The sequence below is a fragment of the Equus quagga genome, chromosome 5 (assembly GCF_021613505.1).
Source record: "Equus quagga isolate Etosha38 chromosome 5, UCLA_HA_Equagga_1.0, whole genome shotgun sequence".
Classification (NCBI taxonomy): Eukaryota; Metazoa; Chordata; class Mammalia; order Perissodactyla; family Equidae; genus Equus; species Equus quagga.
Window position 1 is genome coordinate 32711177 of NC_060271.1, and position 22149 is coordinate 32733325.

At 57.4% G+C, this 22149-nt stretch overlaps 1 protein-coding gene across 1 annotated transcript in view; it reads left to right on the forward strand.

The window, feature by feature from the left end:
• Window positions 1-22149, forward strand: part of HSPG2 (heparan sulfate proteoglycan 2) — a 99238-nt gene that overhangs the window by 25387 nt on the left and 51702 nt on the right. The window contains exons 2-14 of the mRNA XM_046661769.1: window positions 7847-7982; window positions 8514-8558; window positions 14093-14202; window positions 14304-14362; window positions 14673-14833; window positions 15952-16002; window positions 16429-16557; window positions 16805-17074; window positions 17167-17286; window positions 19227-19358; window positions 19526-19670; window positions 19761-19912; window positions 20008-20154. Of these exons, the coding sequence (XP_046517725.1) occupies window positions 7847-7982; window positions 8514-8558; window positions 14093-14202; window positions 14304-14362; window positions 14673-14833; window positions 15952-16002; window positions 16429-16557; window positions 16805-17074; window positions 17167-17286; window positions 19227-19358; window positions 19526-19670; window positions 19761-19912; window positions 20008-20154 (1657 nt within the window). The remainder of the gene's footprint in view (window positions 1-7846; window positions 7983-8513; window positions 8559-14092; window positions 14203-14303; window positions 14363-14672; window positions 14834-15951; window positions 16003-16428; window positions 16558-16804; window positions 17075-17166; window positions 17287-19226; window positions 19359-19525; window positions 19671-19760; window positions 19913-20007; window positions 20155-22149) is intronic.

Genomic DNA, 22149 nt, shown 5'->3' on the forward strand with positions numbered 1-22149 from the left:
TCCATTTAATGGTCTGTCTCCCCCAGGAACACAGAGCTCTGTGACTGTCCCCTGCCTCGTTTTATCCCCAGGGTCCGGTACGTGGGAGGTGCTCCAGAAGTAAAGGTCACAGTGACCTGAATGAACCCTCTGGGGCAGGTCTGATTGATGGCCTTTGTTTTCAGATGCAGAAGCTGAGGCTGCCTAACCAGAAAGTGGCCGAGGCGGCCTGGAGCGGCCCTCTGAGACTCAGGGATAAAGTGCTCTGCTTGGCCGTGGTGGTAGCAGTCCCTTTCGGGTGCCTGCCCCAGCTACGTCATAGGGCCTTCCAGGCAGAGACCACGTCAGGGCCACCTAGGAAAGGACCAGACAGATTCAGAGCTATCTGGCCGTGCTTCCCAGAGCAGATCACCCCTCGTTCCACTTGCCTCTCCCAGCAGCCCCAGGAAGGAAGCAAGCCAAGCAGGGTCCCCTCTTTCTCACTGGGGAAACTGATGCCTGGAGAGATTGTTATCAAAGGCCAGGGTGTGCTAGGATGGGTTTCAGGAACTGTGTGATTCAGTCCCCTCCTTTCTTTGGGATGAGGTGTTATTGCCTCGATTTTATCGATGGGGAACTGAGGCCCGGAGATAATTCTGGCACTTTCTAGCTGTGTGATCTTGGGTAAGTCCTTACTTTCTCTTTCTGAACTTCACTTTCTTCGTCTGTCAAATGGACTAATTCCTATCTCGAGCTTGGTGGGCAAGTTCGTTCATTCATTCATTCAGTCTGTCAGTGTGTCACCAAATATTAATTGAGCAGCTAGTATGTCTTTTCTGTTCCAAAGATGCAGCCATGATCAAAACAGATGAAATCACTGCCTTCCTGATGCTGTGCTTCAGCAGAGGTGGCTGGTGTGGAAGCTGAGCGCAAAGAGTAGGGACCCCCTACAGTTTGCTAAAAGGGAAGGGTGTCAAGGGGCTTCTCCCAGGCCACATGGTGAGTTCGAGGCAGAGCTGGGACGAGAACCCCAGACCCCAACTTCCTGCTCCCTTGGTCTCTGACAGGCCCTCAGTCCTCCCGCAGGGCGCTGGCTGGAATGCAGCCTTTCCAGGTCCCAGGCCTCGGTATGCGCTTACAGAGGACAGGGGTCAGAAGCAGGGGCCGCTGGCAGCTGTGCCTCCAAGCTAGCAGAGTACAGGAGAGGGGGCCCTGCTTTCAAACCAGATTCCTCTTGCCTTAGCTGTGTGACCTTGGGCAGGTGACTTCACTCCTCTGAGCCTTTTTCCTTATCTGTAAAAGGGGGTCATGGATTTGCGTGAGATGGGCCTTGTAGAGGCTGTCGCACCTGTGGGGATGGCACACAGTGAGCCTTGGCCATTCTCCTTTTGAGGATCATTGTTCTTCCTGGCCAACTGGCTGGCCAAGGTCCTGCCACCTTGGGAGCCTGAGTGTGGGAAGTTGGCAGGCCTCCCGATTGGCACGGGCAGTGCAGGCATGCCAGGGGAGGCGGCGGCCCCCTCCTTTCCGGCCCGGCGCCCCTCTCGGCCTGCCAGGGGATTAAAGGCCTTTGTGTCGGGCTCTCCCGCCCCTGGCAGTTTGCACAGCAAAGTGCTGCCCCGACAGATTCCTTCCCCTTTGCTGTCTGCTGCCCGTGGACAGGGCACCGGGCGGCCTGGGGGTGGGGCAGGGCACCTTGACCCTGTCTGTGGGGGCTGGGTTGGAGCCGAGTGGGGAGAGCGGTTGTGGTGGGCTTACCTGGGAGCCTGCATCATAGCAGCATGCAAGGGGGACCTTGACTGGGTCCGTGTCCCTCCCTGGAGAGTTGGGGGCTACGGGTCACAGCATCTGCTGGTTCCTCCGCTGTGGACAGGGGAGGGGACTCTGAGACAGTCTGTGCTGGCAGGAGGCAGGTGGGCAGGCAGGAGATCCTTGTTTTCCCGCCCCCGCCCCGTCTCTGGATTTTGATGGGGTGAGCTCACTCCAGCCCAGATGCCTGGAGCCTTGCCCTGGGCAGCTGCAGCCACCCTGGGGACTACAGTGCTCAGACCTCCTGCCCAGCTGCGGGGGCGGTGAGGGGCTGAGCCCCAGGCCTGGGCCGTGCAGGGAGGTCAACTGACTGCCCAAGGCACTGGACGAATGTCTCTGGAGAAGCCTGAAGTCCCCTCATCAGCCTCAGAGCAGACAGACAACTTGAGCCTTGGAACCAAGCTTTGTTGTCACGCCCAGCCAGGACCCCACCGTCCAGCCAGCCCAGGGCCTGGGCAGCAGAGCCAGACCCCTCCCTGGGCCCACACCCCATGCCCCCGTGCATCCCCCATCACCTCTCATCCCCTCACCTCTACCCTGTACCCCCTGCGTGGTACTAAGTCTAACGCTTCTTGAGCACTTACCATATACAAGGCACCGTGCTGAATGCTTTACACGCTTTCATCTCGTTTACACAGATGACCCTCTCTGAGCCTCAGTTTCCTCATCTGCAAAATGGAAATAACCCTACAAGCTCACAGTCCCTTAATTGAAATGCTTGGGGTCAGACGTGTTTTGGAATTCAGAAGTTTTCAACCTGAGAGAGGTGACATAGAGCACGTGCCAGCGGGGATGTGACATCCTCGGTAGAGTCTGGGGCAACACCCTGTAATCAAACACGTTAATGTTGCTGCATCAAAACGTGCGAGTCTTCACCCTGAGTGGAGAGTGCAGGGAATAAGCTATTAATAGCTTCACATCAATTTGGGTCAGGACTTGGCACCAAGTGAGCTTGCTGTAAACTTATTAAAAATAACAGCATTCTTGGTCTTCAGAGCCCTTTGGCTTTCTCTTATTGCAGATGAGGGAGAGTGACCTTGTCGTGCCAACCCTCCCTAGGGTGCTGTGGGGGTTAATTAGGGTGGTCCATGCAACGTTAGGACAAGGCCTGGCCTGGGGAAAGTCCTCAGTGGGCCCTGACTGTTCTTGTCGTCTCTTCACTGTGCTGCCGTCTTCCTTTAATTTTAGTGGCACCAGAAATTCTTATCTCCACACATAACCTGTGCGAGGCCCATGATTCTCCCTTAAAAACTGCTTTAAAAACCCCAGACCCTGGGGCCGGCCCGGTGGCGTAGCGGTTAAGTTCGCGTTTATCTGCTTCTCAGCAGCCTGGGGTTCGCCGGTTCAGATCCCGGGTGCCGACATGGCACCGCTTGGCACACCATGCTGTGGTAGGCGTCCCACCTATAAAGTAGAGGAAGATGGGCACGGATGTTAGCTCAGGGCCGGGCTTCCTCAGCAAAAAGAGGAGGATTGGCAGTAGTTAGCTCAGGGCTAATCTTCCTCAAAACAAAAAAAATTTTTTAAATAATAATAATAAAAAACCCCAGACCCTATATCCTATATCTGTGTCTGTACGTCTCCTCCACCCCAAACCTTTTCGTCCTCTAGACCCCTCTCTGTGGCTTGATCTTTCACCTCCACACTTCTTCCCAGCCATCGTTGGCTCCCTCTGCATCCTCACCCAGGCCGGGAGAGGAGGGTCCAGCCTCTGTCCCTGGTCCCCAAGGGCTTCTGCAGGACTTGGACCTGGAGCTCTGTGTGCGCCCTCTTCCTCACCAGGAGGCCTGGCCACAGCCCAGCCTCAAGGAGCAATGGCCTCCCAGAAGTCTGCCTCCACCCGCCCCCCCCCCCCCCCACCAGCCTGTGTTCAGGGAGTGCCTGCCCATTGCGGGGCCACCCTGCCCCAAGCAATTGTTCGTCAGGCTAGAACAGTCCTCTGTCCTTGGCCTGTATGAGTCAGCTGTTCCCCTATCCCCACCAGGAACCTGCGGGGTCTGGAAAATCCCCCTCTCTGCTTGACTCCTTCCTCTCTGGCCCAAGTCTGCCCTCTGGACCCCTCCTCTCTGGCCCCGCCATCCGGCTCCAATGCCTGCTTGAAGTTCTGGGTTCCTCTGGGAGGAAGTCGGGCTCACTCACAGCCGGAGACAGGCTGGAGGGCAGGAAACCTGGGTTCTATTTCTGCCTTTGACCTTGGAGCCACTGACGGCTCTCCTTGGGACATTAGGCACCCGCTGCATGGGCCCAGGCCACTGCCAGCTCAGGCATCCCATGGGCCATCCTGGGAGCTGGTCGGGTCTGGGATGGAGACCGGCCAGCCCTGGGCTTCCTGGCCCTGCCCTCTGCTTAGGCCTCATGGCCCGCCTGGAGGCCCAGCCCAGCCTCACCTTCTTTTGTGATCAGCAGGGGGCTTCGGGCAGGGACCCCGAGGTTCTGGGTCAGTCCTGGCTCTGCCGGCCGCTCACCTGTGATCTTGGGCAAGTTACTTCTCCAGCTCTATTCCCTCCGCTGTGAGAGGGGGCCATTCACCCCTGCTCAGCCACCTCAGGGGGTCATTGTCAGGGTCAGTTGACACTGAGGCTGAGGAAACGCTCTGTAAACTGTGAAATACAGTGTAGTGGACAGATTCTGTGAGAGTGACTCTCCGCGACCTCAGTCAGTTCCGGCGCATTCCACTGCCCTCGTTACAGAGGCAGTATGGCACAGTGGTGAGAGCTTAGACAGTGGAGCCAGACCACCAGGGACAAATGCCAGCTCTGCCATGTGCTAGATCTTCAAGCAGGTGAGCCGTCTCTGCTCCGTCTGCCCCTCTTTACTGTGGGCTGTTTAATACCTGTAACTGGGTTAACGCTTATGCAAGTCCTGAAAGCAGTGCCAGGTGCATAGTAAGTGCTCAGTGAATGTTAGCCCTTGTGTTCCCCGAGTGGACCCTGTACTTTCCAGGTCTGAGTCCAGGTTCCCTTCTGTGGTCAAGTCTCAGGCTCCTTTGGGCTCTTTCTGGAAGCCTCTTTCCCGTCTGGCTCCATCTCTCCTCCCAGATGTGAAATCCAGCTGTTAGAACCTTTTGATCTTCAGCTTTTCACAAGTGAAGTCTCTGCTCTTGCTGGCTTGTCCCTCGCTGCAGGCCCTGATCTGACCCTGGAGCCTTGGGTCCTGGGGAAGAGGCTGCAAGCAAGGGCAGGCTGGCATGTGGGAAGGGCCCATTCCCTGGGGTGGGGGGCTTCTGTCCAGGCCCCAACGAGCTCTGGATTCTCTCTCCCCTCCCCCCCGCAGATGTGTGTTCCTGGCATTTCTTCCGAGTTGAATCTCACTTTGCTATTTCCTGTCCGGTCCCCAGCACCCCCTGGCTTCCCTCTCCCGGAGAGGCTCTGGGCCTTGCTCGCCACCAGGGCTTTCCTTTCCAGACAGCAGTCTGATGTCTAGGGGGTGCCAGGAATCTGTGTGCCCCATGGACGCCCTCCATGGCCTTGCTCCATGGGGACGGGGAGAGTGTGGCAATGACACAGAGAGCTCTCCCCAGGTGGGAAGGATCCAAGCCTACCCCTCTAACCTCCTCTGCCCAGTGTCAGTGCCCCTGCACCAGTCCTAGCCTCACACTCCCCTTAGGTCAATCAGGGCCTGCTCAGAACCCACCCCCTACCCAGTGGAACATTGCCCTCTACCCCTCACTGGGGAGGACAAGGGAAAACCCCTGGTAGGGGGCTAGTCCTGTGATTCCTAACCAATGAGTGTCAGAACCCCCTGAGTATGCTCAACTATAACCCTCTTGCCTGGGGTGGGGAGAGCCTGACTCAGTGGCTCTGAGAAGGGGCCCAGGAATCTGTATTTCCCACCAATTCCTGGAGGTTCTCAAGCACACTCCTGGAGGCAAACCTCATGGGCATGGCCCAGAAGTCCACTGGCCACCCAGGACAGGCATGGCCACTTGTCCAGAGGGGGAGGGTGGGGGGAGGGGAAGGAACAGGAGGAGGGATTTGCCTGTAGATTGGAGGGGACAGGACATTAGGCCGTAACGGGGGGTAAGATGTGGGCAGTGCAGAGCTCACACAAGGCTTGGCAGCACTGAAAGCACAAAGATGACCAGATGGCACCCAGCTCCTGCTCCCAGGGAGCCCCCGGCCTGGGAAGGGGGACACATAGAGACCACGTGGGGGTGGGCAGTGCCTCCAAAGCAAGTCATCTTCAGGAAGCAGCTACAATTAATAGATGATGACATTTTTATCCATTCATTCATTCAAGTATTAATTGAACAGGGGTGCTGAGAAGGTAGAGGTGAATTAATTCCAGTCCCTGCCTTCAGGGTGCTTTCATTCCAATGGAGGTGAGCCTGGAGGGCCCAGAGCCCATCCTGGGGGCAGAGGGGGCTGTGAGGGCCAGGGAGTCAGCACAGAGTCTCCCCGGGGAGATTTCTTATACCTCTTTATTGAGGTATAAATTACAAACAAGAAAACATACCTATTTTGAGTGTGCAGTTCAATAATGGGAATGAGTCGTATATGCAGAGGAATCGTCACTCCAGAAGGTTCCCTCGTGCCCCTGCCCGGCCAGCCCCACCCACGTCTGATCTTGGGCCACTACTGATCTTTCTGTCACTGTAGATTAGACTTTTCCCCCAGAATTTCATATGAATGGGGTCACGTAGCACGGAGTCTTTTGTGTCTGACCTAACATAACGTCTGACTTAGCATAACGTGTTTGAGAGTTATCCATTGCCCTGCGTATCCGTGATTTGTTCCTTTTTATTACTGAGTAGTTGGAAGAGGTGATGTTTAGTTGAATTTTGGAGGACGAATTGGAGCTAGCCAGATAAACAAAGGAAGGAAGGGCATTTCAGCAGAGGGAACAGCGTGAGAAAGGCCAGAGGCTCCAGGAACATGGACTGCGTGAAGTTGGGCGGTGGGGAGGGGAGGCACTGGCTGGCTCTTCATTTTTTCCTGCTCCTTGGGCCTCTTTCCTGCGGCCACCACCTTGTCTAGCCAGTGAGGGCTGGGTTTGGGTTTCGCAAGTGAGACCATTTCCTTTTGGCTGGGCTGGGCGCCCCAGATAGGGCCGAGGCCAGCACACGGTCTAAGATGCTCATGCCAGGCCATCTGGACGAGCGTTCTGAGGCCACAGCAAATCCGTGCACATTTGCGCTTGGGGCCTCTGGGGTTCCCTTGGGCTCCACTGGGGGTTTGTTTTCCTCTAAGTTGTCTGGTAAAACTCCTTTGGAAACATCTCCATCTTGTCTAAGGGGAAAGAGGTGTTCATTGTCCATACACAGACCCAAGAAAGGCAAGTGTTATGGCTGTGGGGGCCCTTCTGCTCCGGCAGGGGGGCCCCGGGTCTCAGCAGCCCTCTGTGGAAGAGAGCCTCCATGGAGCTTGTGCTGGGCTCAGGGTCAGCCTGAGGTCACATGGAGTTGATGGCACGCCTGTCCTGCCCCCATTCAGCCCAGCTGCTGGGCTCCACTCCCTGCTTCTGGGTGCACAGATGCGCCTGCCAGTGTGGCCACCAGGGCCAGAGCTCCTCCAATGTGGCTGGAGTGTGTTCCCTGTGGCCTAGAGATTTGGAGGCCAGACTGAGACAGAAAGAGGTGGCCAAGCTGGCCTGGGGGGCTGCTGGGGGAGGCAGCAGATTCCATTGACTCACCCTCAATTTCTGCCTCTGTCCTGTATCCACGCTGACCCTGGCCACCTGTCCAGTGCCCATGTCCCGCATCTTTGCTGGCCCCAGTCACCCGGCCCCTGTCCCCCTGTCCACTAACCCGTGTCCTGGCTATCCCTCGCCTTCCCCAAAGGAAGAAGAGTCATCACTTACCAACGTGATTTTTTAATTTTATCGTCTGTTTATTTGAGGATTCATTCAGACTCAGTGAATTTGCAGACTTGGGCTCTGAGGCCTCCAGAACCTAATGGGATTTGGGGAAACTGAGTCAAAACCAATGGTACAGCCCCAGCCTGACTCTCTTAGCCAAACCATGTCTGACTTACCTACTGGAGGGCTTTGGGGTGCGGCTCCCCATTGAAGTGAGGAGAGGGATCCTGGGTTTAGCGGGAGCTGGAGAGTGTGACGCATTTGGCTGTGTGGTCTCCCACAGGTGACCCATGGGCTGAGGGCATATGATGGCTTGTCTCTGCCCGAGGACGCGGAGACAGTCACAGCGGGCCGGGCTGGCTGGAGCTATTCAGACCTTTCTGATGACGAAGACTTGCTAGCTGACGATGCCTCCGGAGGTGAGCAGAGGGTTCTGGTGGCTGGAAGTAGAGGGGATGAAGGATGGAGTCAGGGTTCTTCCCGCTGGTCCTTAAAGAGGCCCCGGGAAACTTGCCCACAGTGGCACCTCAAGAGATGGACTAAGGGCTGCGTCCTGAGCCCTGATCCTCACTTATAACCTGTGTGCCCCTGGGCTGGTGGCTGCTCCTCTGCAGCTGCAGTCTCCTCACAGTGCAGGATGGTCAGGACTGATGGGGAAGGTGGTGGGCCATGCACAGTGGAGGGTGATTACCGCCCCCTCCTCCCATCCTCACCCAGGGGCCAGTCTGCCCTCGCCGCCCCCACTCCAGCTGTCCTTGGTCCACACGCTCTCTGATGGAGGCTTCCAAGCCGACGTTTACAGGCCAGCCCTCCGTCGGCATGGAAAGAAGGCAACAGCTCTGTGTTTTCCAGACCTTCCCCACTATGTGCCAGGTGCCCAGAACATGCCTGACATCAGTAGGAGCTCAAGAAATATTTGTTGTTGCTGAATAAGTCTCTTTTGCTTGCAGACGGCCTGGGGAGCGGGGACGTGGGCAGCGGGGACTTCCAGATGGGTAAGTTGCTGGGGGCATCTTGCCGGCTCCCATCCTGTCCCCTGGGGAAGCCCCAGGGCAGGTCTTTCCAGTCACAGAGGCCCCACCTCCTGGGCTGAGGGCCTTGAGGGCTCCTTGGGCCCGCGATGGAGGTGGTCTTGTACCTGCTGAGTGACAGTTGTGACATTGGTTGGCAGGTCCCTGCAAGGTTGGGGGCAGCCAGGTTTTGTGCCCGCCTACGCCAGGAAGTGCCTAGTTCTGATGGGGACTGAAGCCATTCAGCATTCAGAGCCAAATTCTCACCTCCCAGGGTGGCTCAGCTGTCTTCAGGAGACCTTCCCCAGAGCTGTCCTCGGTGTGACTGCTGCAGAGATGGGGACCCCAGGCAGGGAGCGCAGACCAAAGGGCTCTGTGGCATAGGGCATTCAAGCGAGCCTGGGAGGGAACCCTGCCTTAGGTTGGGTCACCTGCTGGGAAGCCGAGGGCTTCTGAGTTGGGAAAGGAGGGCTAGGCTTCATGGAGGGAGAGGAGTCAGGCCTTCGTCAGCTGCCCACTCTGCCAGCACTCGAAGGGCACAGCCAGTGCACGGCCTGGCCCTGCGCTGAGTCAGGGGCTCAGAGTCCCTGTTTCCTCCCAGCCTGGGATTCTGGGTAGAGAAGGAGCTACCTGGGTACAAGCCCCAGCAGCTCCATATGGTGCCTGCTGCCCTCTCTGGAGCTCAGCTCAGCTTGTCCCCTGGGCAGCCCCTCTGCATCCAGGGCTGCCTACCCCAGCAGGCCTGTGGCGAGTCTGCCTGGGCCTCTCCAGGGGTAGGGTTGCCTCCCTTTGGCTGGCATATCAGGGGCATCCAAATGCAAGAGGGTGTTGGCCTACCTGGACCAGTGCACAAAGGAGGGTTGGCCTCTGGGTGGCGCAACTGTTGGTTGGTCCTGGCTGTGACGTCCCAGCACCTGGGACTCAGCCACTGCCTGAAGCTTCTCCACGTGTTGGTTTCTGCAGGGCTACAGGATGCCTGGGTGCTGGCTGGGACCTGGGGATGGGTGTCAGGTGGGCCTCATGCACACAGCTCACACCCCAGAAGGCCTGTGCTTGTGGGTCCCTGGGAGCTCCCTCTTGCTAAGCCAGGCCTTCCCACTGGTCCAGTCCACCCTGTCCATTCAGAAACAGCTGTGGCCCCTCCCAGGGGCCTGCCCACTGTGACAGCTCTGCCCACTCTGAGTCATCCTTGCTGGCCCACCTTCCCCCATAAGAAGCAGCTGTGAGGGCAGGAGAGGCCAGAGGTGGGAGAAGGGGAGGGATGAAGAGCAGCTGCTGGGAGGTCCCTTTTGAGTGGGGCTGATCTGTGGGAAGGTGTGGGGCCATAGACCCTCCAGGCCAAGCCCTGGCACCGGCCTGCTGCCCTTGGGGCAGGTCCAGGCAGCTGGGTTGAATCTCCGCCCGGGAGGCAGCAGGTGTGTCTCCCTGATTCCCAGGGTCTCCATGTGCCTGCTGCAGCCTTGCCCAAGGGCAGTGCCCTCCCTGCACAGGTACACAAGGGCCATCATGACCGTGATGGACCCTACCTGGCTGGGCCCCTTGCCTAGGCCCTGGCCCAGCCCCAGCCCCAGCCCTGGAGTGTAGTCCCTGGGGCAGCCTGCCTCTCTCCTCTTCCCTCAGGCAGGGTCATGGCTCCCCTTGGCTCTGCCCACCTCCTGTGTGCCAGCACCCCTCCCTGGCACCCCTGGCTCTGCTTCCCCCTCCCTGGGACCCCTGCCCACCTCCCCTCACCCAGTTTCTTTCTATCTTCTGACCTGTCTCTTTGTCTTTCCCACTCTTGTCTGTCCTGCTCTGGCACCTGTCTCCATGTCTCTCCTGCTCCCTTCTGCCCCTGCCTGGGCTGTCTCTTTCCTATTCCTCGTGTCTCTGTCTCGTCTGTGCCTCCTCCTGTCTCATTCTGTGACTTCTCCCTCTGTCTCTTTGGCTCGCCATCTCTGCCTCTGTGTCTCTGTCTTTCCCTCTCCTTTCTGCCTTTGTCTCGCCTGTTTTCTCTCATTCTCCCCCCACTTTCTCTCCGTTCTGTCTCCATCTCTTTCTGTGTCTCTCTGTGTCCATCTCTGTATCTCTGTCTCCACCTCTCTCTGTATCTCTGTCTCCATCTCTGTGTCTCTGTCTCCATCTCTCTCTGTGTCTCTCTGTCATTCCTCCTTCCATCTGTCCGTCTCTCTCTCTCTGTCTCTCCTTTGGTTCTCTCCACCTCCCTTGCTGTCTCCGTCCCTCCTGTCATGTCCCGTGGCTGGCATGGTGGTCTTGGAGCCTGATAACAAGTCTCCTCTCAGTGAGTGACCGGGCCAGCCCAGCGGGAACTCGTCCCTCTCTCCGTCCCCACCCTCTCTCCCTGCTCTTGCTCCTCACTCCTTTCTCCTTCTTCTCCTCTTCCTCCCCAGCCTACACTTTGTCACACTTGAGGCTCAGAGGCACCTCCTTGCAGGGTCTGAGGTCAGGCCAGCCACTGCCCCACTCCAGCTGGCCCCACCTTCTGCCCTGTTCCTGCCCAGGATGCAGCCAGACCCCCTCTGGGCACACAGTCTAAACACAGTGGACCAGACCCCTGGTGTCCGCCCCCATGGTGCTGGCTGGGCAAGGGTGGGTGCAGCAACCCCTCAGGGGACGAGGCCCTTGAGGCTGGAAGTGACTTGTGCCCACCTCAGGACTGGCTGATCCTGAGCCCACCCACGGGACCCTGTGCTCGAGATTGGGGTGTGTGTGTTTTGGGGAGTAGTTCTGTTGAGCAGGGGGTGGGTATCAGGAGCAGGTGGGGCAGCCTGCTCCAGGGCTGGGGGTGGTCAGGCGTGCATTCCCCAGCCCCACCCTGGTGCAGGCCTACCCTGGGCCTCCTGTCCCTCCAGCCTCTGGCTCCAAGTGAGCTCTCCAAACAGGGTCAGAATGAGGACCAGGAGGGAGAGGAGTGGCCAGGGCAGGCACCCAGAGAGCACTCCCACCCCCAGGCAGCACCACTCCCTTCCAGCACCCTCAGCTGTGGAGGCTGCTTTCTGAAAAGCCTCACCTCTGCCCCCACCCTCAGGCACCCCCGCAGGGAGGCAGCTTGGGGTGGAAGAGAGGGTGCTCCCCTGACCTGCCCCTGGTCTGGGAGAAGGCGGGGGTGGCTTCAGGCTGGAGGGTCCGTGCCCTTCCCAGGCCCTAGTAGAAAGGAGCTTTGTGGAGCCTGGCCCCCTCCCCCGGGAGCAGGCACATTCCTGGGCAGAGGCCCGGCCTCCTTGCCTGTGCTCAGCCGTGGGGCTGAGGCCAGGGGCCGGGGTGGGGGGACTCTCAATGGACCTCTGTGCCTGTTCACAAGGGGCCTCTGTGGCCCAGCTCACGGCCCCTACACTCCAGCCCACAGAGCCCCGCCCGCCCGGCACCCAGAAGCGCAGCCCGGCACAGTCCCTGTGGTCAGAGCAGGCAGGGCGGCCCTCCTAAGCACCCTCTCTTGCTGTCGGAGTCCACTCCCACGTCTTCCTCAGACGCTCCATCCTGATCCCCCCAGGGCCTGCTCAGCCCGAGCCACAGAGGGAGAGGCCCTGGCTCGGGGCGGGGGGGTGTGCACCTGTGGCCAGACAGAATGAAAAGGGAGGACATGCCTTATAGTCAGGCCCAGCCAGTGCTACTCCCTGCTCTGCCACCTAATCGCTGGTCATCTGTCACCTCTCTGAGCCCAATGCTGCCTCAGGGACTTTGCAGCTGCTGTTCCCTCTGCTGGAATGCTCTTCCCCCAGATACCTCCCGATGGCTCACTCTCTTCCTTTGGGCGGCCCCTTGGAGGAGAGGCCTTCCCTGGCCACCCTGGGAAAGCAGGCGCCTCCCCCACCCCAGAACACGCTCCCGCCAGCCCTTGTTTTTTTCCTCCATAGTCCGTATAGTCCTTGCCCATTTGATTTTCTTTCTCCTCCCACTAGAAAGTGGCCTCCGTGGGGACAGGAGTTGTCATTTGTGGAGTTCACCACTTTATCCTCTGTCCCTGGAACACCGCCTGGCATATGGCAGGCCCTCCCTGTAGGTTTGCTAAAGCAGTGATGCCTCCGGCAGATGGGAAGAAGTAAAACCAAATCCAGGCCTTGAGTTTGTCATAAAGACCAGAGATGACAATCACGCTCGACCCACGTGGCCCCTACTGTATGCCAGACGCTGCTGTGAGGCCTCACGTTCGTGAACTTACTAGTCCTCACGACAGCCCTCCGGGGGGCACTACTATGATCCCCATTTTGTAGATGAGGACACTGAGGCTCAGAGAGGTTAAGAAACTTGCTCGAGGTCACAGGGCTGGAAGTGGCAGTTTTGCTCCAGAGGCTGAGCTTTCAGCCACTAGGGTACACTGCCCCTCAGACAGTAATAGCTCGTATTATAGTGCACCTACTGTGTGCCGGGCTCTATTCTAAGCACTTTGTACATGTTTTAAACTCATTTGTAACTTGCATCAACTCAGTATTTATAATTTACACCTTAATTCATGAACATTATGAGAATTAATGCATAAAAAATCTTATACATAATAGGTGCTGAAGAAGCACTTGGTGTGTGTGTCTGTAAACACATGTATATGATTCATTTGCGGCTCCCATTAACTCATGTTTATAGCTTCTATGTGAACTTAGCAATATTGAGATTTAATGTGTATAAAATGTGTACAGAAGGTGCTTAAGAAACAATAGTGGTGTGTGTATGCTCACACCAATCTGACGTGAATTTGTTCAGCCATCACTAACTAGGACCTACTATGTGCTGGGCACTGTGCAGGCACTGGGGATTCAGGGGTGAGCGAGATCCAGGGATCCGCAGTCAGGTTCATAGTCTAGCGGTAGAGAGAGAAGGATGGCAACAGCTTCCGATTCACTAGCGCTTGCTGCACACCAGGTGCTGCCTCTGAGGGCACAGGGAGATGCTGTGTGTCAGCGTGGCATCATTCCTTCCCCACAGCAGCCCAGGGTGGTAGACCTCTGGATCTGTGTGATGCTGGGGTAGAAGATGCTCTGATGGGAGAAGCAGAGGGGCTGGGGAGGCCCAAAGAGGTCATCTCTAGCCTAACCCTGCCAGGGTTGGGGAAGGAGGGCCGTTCAGGCAGTCTTCTTGGAGGAGGTGATGGCTGAGGCCTGCAGGATGAGTAGGAACTTTCCAGGGAAGAGTAGGGAAGCATGACACAGTCACTCGCGAGTAGTTTCTGTGCCGGGCGAGCCTCCTCTGGAAGCCACCCCTACTTGTCTAGTCATCCTCTGAGCTGTTGGGAATCTCCTCGTCTGCACCATCACTTGGTTTCTGGATCAGGCCATTTTCCCTGTTGGTTGAAGCCCCTCACTCAAGGCTGGGGCCTCGGCTTTGACCCCTGGGCAGGCCTGCCAGGGCCACTTCAGCATGTGCTCACACAAGCAGTGCTGGGTGTAGCTGTGGGCACACAGGTGTCAGCCTCAGCCAGAGGCCTCCAGGGACCCTTCCCCCATTTCCATCCACTGGCCTAGCTGCCTGAGGCCACCACATGCCAGGCGGGGCCCCTGGGCGTCGCAGTGACACCTCTCTTTTTTCTGCAGTTTATTTCCGAGCCCTGGTAAATTTCACTCGCTCCATCGACTACAGCACTCGGCTGGAGAACGCTAGCTCCGAGGAGTTCCGAGAGGTGTCTGAGGCTGTGGTAGACACGGTGAGGTGAAGGGGCTTTGGGGAGCTGCCCCGGGTTGGGGGGAGGGAGGACTGAGGATGGGGTGAAAGTATTTGGAGGCTGATGGTTCTGTATCTCTCCAGCTGGAGTCAGAGTACTTGAAGATTCCCGGAGACCAGGTTGTCAGTGTGGTGTTCATCAAGTGAGAAGGGTCCCCTGGGGGCTGGTGAGGGACTGGGGTAACCTGGAGGGGTTGACAAGGATGGGGAGATGCCTGGGTACCAGGAAGGGAGGCAGGAGAAGCCTAATGGGGTGAATCTCTACTGGCGGACATTCAGGAATTGGCGGGGGGACACTTTGGACGTTAACGTGTCCTGCTTGGGGTACAGGCTGTCCAGGAGCAGGGGAGGAGTCAAGAGATCAGGCCTGAGCATCAGGCAAGAGGCCAAGGGAGGAGCTGAAACCGTAGGCGTCTCCCTCACCCTGCTCCCCTGCCCCATGCCCTTCCCTAGGGAGCTGGATGGCTGGGTGTTTGTGGAGCTGGATGTGGGCTCCGAAGGGAATGCGGACGGGGCTCAGATTCAGGAGGTGCTGCACACAGTCATCTCCAGTGGCTCCATCGCCTCCTATATCACCTCACCCCAGGGATTCCAGTTCCGACGCCTGGGCACAGGTAAGCCCACCCTGGAGCCTGGGGTCACCTCCTCTAGTTTCTCAGACTCATGTGGGTCCCCTTCAGTGTCTCCACCATGGGCTCTCCTAGCTGGGCTCGCACACTGCTGGGGACAGGGAGCTCACTACCTATGAGTCTGCCCCATCAATCTTTATGTAATCTTGGCTTGGGCTGAGCATAATGTGTTTCCTCTGACATGTACCCCTTAGACCCAATTTCTGCTCTGTCTCTTTCAACCCCTGTACAATGATAAAAGGTAATAATTCCTTTCTTCATACAGTACTTTCAGGTCCAAAACCCTTTTGTGTTTAATCATAATGAATAATTGTTTACTGAGCACTGACTATATGCAAGGCGCTCTATAAGGCCCTCATATTCAGTCTCCACGCTAATTCCTGTGAAGGAATGCCTCCTATTGTAGAGATGAGAGTCCTGAGACCCAGAGAGGAAGAATGGCTTGTCCAAGTTCACATGTGCAGAAAGTGGAAAAGCCAGAATTTAACCCAAACCCTGTGTCTGTACCAGCCTTGCCAGAACCTGTGGAGATGAGATGAGAAACAGATGAGAAACTGAGGCTCAGAGAAAATAGGAAACTGGCCCAAAGTCGCACAGCTGTTAGATGCGAAGGCTGGCCTGCATACTCTTGGTCGGCCCAGGTTTCTTTTCGCTGCACCCTGTATCTCCTGTTTTGACTCCCCGAGTCTTTCTCTTGGCCAGACAGTCCCAGTTCATTCCTCACAGGCTACAGGTTTCAGCCCCGTCTCCATCTCAGTCCCTCCTCTCTGGGAAGCCTCCAACAGGTCACCATCCCTGACTCAGTGGAACCGAGAACTGAACAAACTCCATCCCTACCATGGTGACCCAGTCAGAAACAAAGAGTGAAACCGTCACTCCCTCGTTCTGCACATAAAACCTCAATTAATGCACCCAAAGATCAAGTGTACCCTTTTGGCATCCCCAGGTCCAGGTCTTAAGATTTCCGGGGGTCCAGCCCTCTTCTCCCCACTTTTCAATGAGTCTTCCCAGCTAGGGAGGGTGGGATGGGCCTGGCTCAGTGCTGCAGGCCACAGCGCCCATGTCGCAGGTTGGATGGCTACTGATCACACCTTCCTTTCCAGCACAGACCCCCCTGCCCCCCCTGGCCGCCATGGCGGCTCCAGTGACACCAGGTGAGAGTGCAGCCAGACCCAGGCCCAGCTGGATCACTGGAGAAATTAATGAATGGAGGGGAAGGAAGGACGAGGGCGAGATGGCTGGGCATAGCCCCCAAGCCGCCCCTTCTCTCCTTGCTCTTCATCCTCACTGGGCCAGGCCGTGGCCTGCATGTGTGTGATGTGATGGTTGCATGCGTGTGGTGTGTTAACTGCGTGTGGGGTCTGTGTAAGGGATGGGTGACACCCTGCCACATATCGCACGTCCCATGTGTGCTGTGAGTGTGTCCACTGTGTGCTCCTTGTGCTCACTGAGCCTGCCAGAAACCACGTGGCCTGACACCCGACCCCCAAGCCCACGCGCAGCCGTGCAGTGCCTGTGTGGTCCATGATCCCCTCCGCCAGCTTCCCGCCTGCCTCTCTGACTCCCTCCAACCCCCTCAGTGCCCCAGGTCGCAAGGGTCTGCACCGAGGCCGAGTTTGCCTGCCACAGCCACAATGAGTGTGTGGCCCTGGAGTATCGCTGTGACCGGAGGCCTGACTGCAGGGACATGTCCGATGAGCTCAACTGCGGTGAGGGGCTTTCTGGGGGCACAGTGGCCTTCAGATGCCGGGCAGGGCCAGGGTTTGCCTCGGCGTCTGAGTCAATTGGGGTTGGCTGTGAGGGGTCGGTGCAGGCAGAGGGGTCTGAGGGAGGAGGGAGTGGACACAGGAACAGTGATAGCAGGGTCAGGGCCGGGGGCACTGGGTGCGGCAGGGTTGGCCTGGGGAGCGTGAGGGGTAAGGGATGAGGAGCCACCCCTTCGTGCCAACGCCGCAGGGGCTCTGTCCACAGAGGATTTGGTCCCAGAGCTCAGCTCCCTGCCACCCCCTCTGATGGAGACGCCACTTCCACCACACTACCCGGAGGTGGCCACCATACGGCAGCTACTAGTCACCCCCGCTCCCCAGCCTCTGTTCCCTGAACCACACAGGCCCGTGCCTTGTGGGCCCCACGAGGCTGCCTGCCACAGTGGGCACTGCATCCCCAAAGACTACGTCTGTGATGGGCAGGAGGACTGCAAGGACGGCAGTGATGAGCTGGACTGCGGTGAGGATGGGGCAGGGCTGGAGGTGGGGGGTGAGGGGCGGGGGCGCTGGCCAGGGGAGGGCCACCAGCTGAACCGTGCCTGGTCCACCCAGGCCCCACGCCCCCCTGTGAGCCCAATGAGTTCCCCTGTGGAAATGGGCACTGTGCCCTCAAGCTGTGGCGCTGCGATGGCGACTTTGACTGTGAGGACCGCACCGATGAGGCCGACTGCCGTGAGTGTCCCTGGGACCGCCGGGCGCCTACCCTGTCCCTACCCTGTCCCTTCTCCAGCAGGTTTGTTTGCTCTCCCCGGCTGAGTGGTGAAGGCTCTCGGGACAAACTTTAAGGTTTATCTCTCTCTCTGACCCCAGCAGTGAGGAACCTTGGCCCTGAGCTGGCCTTGGTAGCAAGCAGTGTGGCTGGACTGCCTGTGGTTAATCTCTCTATTTATCTTCTTTATTTTGTTACCACTAATCTTCTCCTTGTTATTTATGCTTGTGTGGGGGTCAGAGGAGTAGAGAGGGCTTCATACGCCGGGTCCCTTGATGTATGTATGAGTCAAAACGTTCCCCCTACTGGGCTACAGGTTTTTCATCCACAGCTGGTTCTGAGATATTTGCTCCTCCATCTCCCCAGCTCTTCATCCATCTATGCATTCAACTATCCATTGTCCATCTGTCCATCCATCCATCTGTCCAACACTTTCCCCTCTCCCATCCATCTATCTACCCACTCATTCATCCAACTATCCATCCATTCATTGTCTGTCTGCACAGCTCTTCATATATCTGTCCACTCGTCTATCTGACAACCTTCCTCCTGTCCATTTTGCCATCCATTCTATCATCCATCCATCCGTGGTCCATCTTTCCAGCTCTCCATCCATCCGTCTATTCATATAGCCAACATCTTTCCTCCTTCCTATCCAGCTATCCAACCAGCTATCTACCCGTTTCCTATCCACCCACATAATCAGTGTTATGGACATTATGACAGTTAAATGGGTGAGGCTGGAGAGTCAGAGACCATATAGAGTAGCCTCTTGTGTGTTGTCCTGTGAGGTGAAGCCTGGGGCTCGTTAGTCCAAGATCAAGGATCATCTTCCCATTTCTCTGTAATCGTGGGTCACCTGTCCGAGTGTAGGTTGACGTCCCTGCTGTCCTCCACTCCAGCTTCTCCTCCTTGCCTCCCCTCACCTTCCCCGCTCTGCGGCAAACACAGGCAGCATTATGCCGGAGACTGGCCGAGTTTTATGACATCTTTCCGTTGTTCTAAGCTTGCTTGACAACAGGCTCCTGGGCAGAGAGAAAGTCATTGAGGGCTTTAGTTGAAACGCCCTTCTCAGAGGCCTCTGCTGGGGAAGAGTCCAAGGGAGGCCGAGCCCTCATTTAGAGAACACAGAACAGAGGACGTGAAAGCTGAGTGGCCTTGGGGGCTCGGAGGGTGTTGGGACAGAAGCATCTGAGGTAGTGTCAGTAGATAGCTGCCTCCTGGCCTCTGCTCGGTTCCTTCTCTGTGGACATGTGGCCTCCACTCCTGTACCACTCTGCCTTTTCCATCCTTGTCTGTGTGTCTGTCTCAAGCTCAGTCTCTCTGAGGAGGAATGCCAGTCACCATCTACTAGAGATGCCACCTGAGGCCCAGCCCTGGGGCCAGGCCAACTGCAGGCCTCTGGCCAGTCCATAGGCCTCAGGTCATGCGTCACCCCTAGGCCAGTGAGAGGGGTACAGAGCAGCATGGTCCAAGCTGTGGCAGGCCCCTTGCAAGGCCTTTCTGGGAGAGAGAGCTGCCCCAGGTGTCACCCGGTGTCCAGAGACACTGGCCACTTTGCCTGTGCCTCTGACAGGGTTCTATGCTTCCAGGGGAGGCTGAATGTGGGAGGAACCAAGGGACTGTGATGTGCCAGGTATAACTGGCACACAGGTGGAGTGAATGGTGGCGGCAGGGTAATGTGACAGGCTGTTTGATGGCTGACTGGTGGCCGTGACGCTGTGGGTAGTGTTGTGGCAGCAGTGTCTGGGCCTGGCCAGGGCAGCGGTGTGTCTTGTGGGTGAAATGGGAGAATGACCCTGGGGAAGATGGACAGGGTGGGCTGTTGGGCATTGGTACGGACTGGGCGTGGTCCTCTGTGAGGGCAGTGCCTGCTGCCCACACTACCTGGCTCTGTCCCCAGCTGCCAAGCGCCCCGAGGACGTATGCGGGCCCACGCAGTTCCGCTGTGTCTCCACGAACACGTGCATCCCGGCCAGCTTCCACTGTGACGAGGAGAGCGACTGTCCCGACCGCAGCGATGAGTTTGGCTGCAGTGAGCAGGGAGCTGGGGGGGCGAGCTGGGGGCCCTGGGCCGGGTTCCTGGCACCCCTTTCCATGGTCTCAGCCTCTACTCTCCCCCTGCCTGGCTCCTTGGAGCCACTCCCCCTACTCCTTCTCTTTTTGCCCTTCACACCCCTCACTCCTGCTCTGGTCTCCCAGTGCCCCCCCAGGTGGTGACCCCTCCCCAGGAGTCGATCCAGGCTTCCCGGGGCCAAACAGTCACCTTCACCTGTGTGGCCATGGGCGTCCCCACCCCTATCATCAACTGGAGGCTGAACTGGGGCCACATCCCCTCTCATCCCAGGTGCTGCTCTGGGCCCGGCAGGGGTTGGGGAGGTAGGGGAGGCTGGCCAGTGGCCCAGGGCTGACCTCGCCTCTGTCTCGGGCCCACCAGGGTGACAGTGACCAGCGAAGGAGGCCGTGGCACACTGACCATTCGCGACGTGAAGGAGGCAGACCAGGGTGCCTACACCTGTGAGGCCATGAATGCCCGAGGCATGGTGTTCGGCATCCCTGACGGGGTCCTGGAGCTCATTCCACAGCGAGGTACAGCTGGCGGGTGGGCGGGTGGACGACGAGCTGGGGGTGGAGCCGGGGCCGCCTGCCGAGCCGGCTGCAGCCACTCCTGTGCCGCCCGGCAGGGCCCTGCCCCGACGGACACTTCTACCTGGAGCACAGCGCCTCCTGCCTGCCCTGCTTCTGTTTTGGCGTCACCAGCGTGTGCCAGAGCAGCCAGCGCTACCGAGACCAGATCCGGCTGCACTTTGACCAGCCCAATGACTTCAAGGGTGCGTTGGCGGGCGGGCGGGGGGGCGGGCGCTGTGGTGGGCCAGAGGCAGGCCCCAGGCTCCAGTGGGCTCAGAGAGGGCAGATGTGGGAGCACAGCAGGCGCTGGACAGATGGGGCCAGGCTCCAGGAGGGACTCAGCTGGGCCCTGTAAGAAGAGTCTGTTTTCAGGAGAAAACAAACATTTTTTAGGAAAAGCCAAATCCACACTTGATATTTGCCCGCTCCGGGTTATGAAGACGATGAGCACTGGGCCAGATTCCTGGCTCAAATCCTGACCCTGACCCTTCCTGCCTGTGTGCCCTTAGTCAAGTGACTATCCTGTGTCTCAGTTTTGTCATCTACAAAATGGGGATAAAATAATAACTACCTCCCAGGTTGTTGTAGGGACTTCATAGGTTAATAGAAGCCACTCAGAATAGTGCTTGGTCCGTGGTAAGGACCCAGTAAGTATTCCCTAATGTCCTCATCATCCTCATCATCCTAATCCTGAGAGATGAGAGGTGCCAGTGTCCCCAGATCACAAGAGCCCAGGCTTTGGCATCTTCTTAGCTGACCTCCAGCTGCACCAGTTACTGCTGTGTGACTTTGGGCAACTCTCTTGGCTTCTCTGAACCTGTTTTCCCAAACATAAAGGCAAGCAGTTGGACTCAGTTCTCTGGCTCTGAGAGGCAAAATGGCGTGGACCCAGACATCAGACGGACCTGGGTTCAAGTCCCAGCTCTGTCATTTACCACCTGACGTCAGCAGCCCCTCATCTCATTTCCTTCATCACAGAGGATTAAATGCATGGAGAGGGCTTAGCTCCTTACACAGGAAGCACTTGACAAATGTTGCCTATTTTGTGCCTTCTTTGGTTGAGGAACCTCAAAGTGACTCTTATAAAGCAAAGTTACCTTCCGGAGTTGTCCCTCAGTATATTTAGAATAATATTGGCCACGGCCACCATTGGTTAAGCCCTCAGTCAGCACTGTGGCTTGACTCAAATAGTCATTGAGTGGCCAGTAGTCCTTGCAAGGTCAGGGCTGGTTTCACTGCTTTCAGATGAGGATCGGAGGCTCCAAGAGGTTGTGGGGCTTCCCTGGGGTCACACAGCTGTTTAGAGGCAGAACTGGAACCCAGGCCTGGCTGGAATCAGAATGGTCAGCGTGGACAGGGATTGCAGGATGAGCAGGTGGCCTGTGCATGGATGGTGACCAGGATAGAGGGGGCCTGAAAACATCCATGGAAGGGAGGGAGGAAGGAAGGCCTGGGGTGGTGTGGTCCGGTCGTGGGGACTATGCGTGGCCATTCTGCAGACGAGGGGCTGGACCCTCGATGGTTGCAGGGGTTACATCTAGGATCAAGACAAAACGCTATTGGCAGACGTAGACTCAGCGTAAGGAAGAACTTTCTAAGAGTCAAAACTGCCCAGAGTTGGGAGGGTCTGCCTTTGAAAGTAGTGAGCTCCCCGTTCCCTTAGAGCTATCTGAGGTGGTAGTCACCAGCCACGTGTGCTATTTAAATTTCAATAAGTTAATTCATTTCCTCAGCCGCACTGGCCACATTTCAAGTGCTCAGGAGCCACATGTGGCTGGTGGCTACCGTGTTGGAGGGTAGAGATAGAACATTGCCGTCATCACACCAAGTTCTCTTGGAGGGTTGGTGCTGCCCTGGAGACCTGGGAGGATGCTGGAGAGAGAATTCCTGTGTGTGTGTGTGTGTGTGTGTGTGTGTGTGTGTGCAGGAGAGGGTTGGACTAGATGACCCGTCATAACAGCAACAACAGCTAACCGGTTTTTGAGTACTTCCTGTGTACCACAATCCGTTTTAACCATTTTATATCACTTGGCTCATTTTGTCTTCCCAGTAACCCTGTGAGGCAAGCCACTCTCACCCCTGTTTTACAGAACAGTAAAACTGAGGCCTTTGCCCAGACTCGCACATCTGGAGGGTGGTGGAACCAGGACCTGAGCCTGTTCCTCAGCCCTGTGTAGCTCACTACTGCCCGCTGAGGG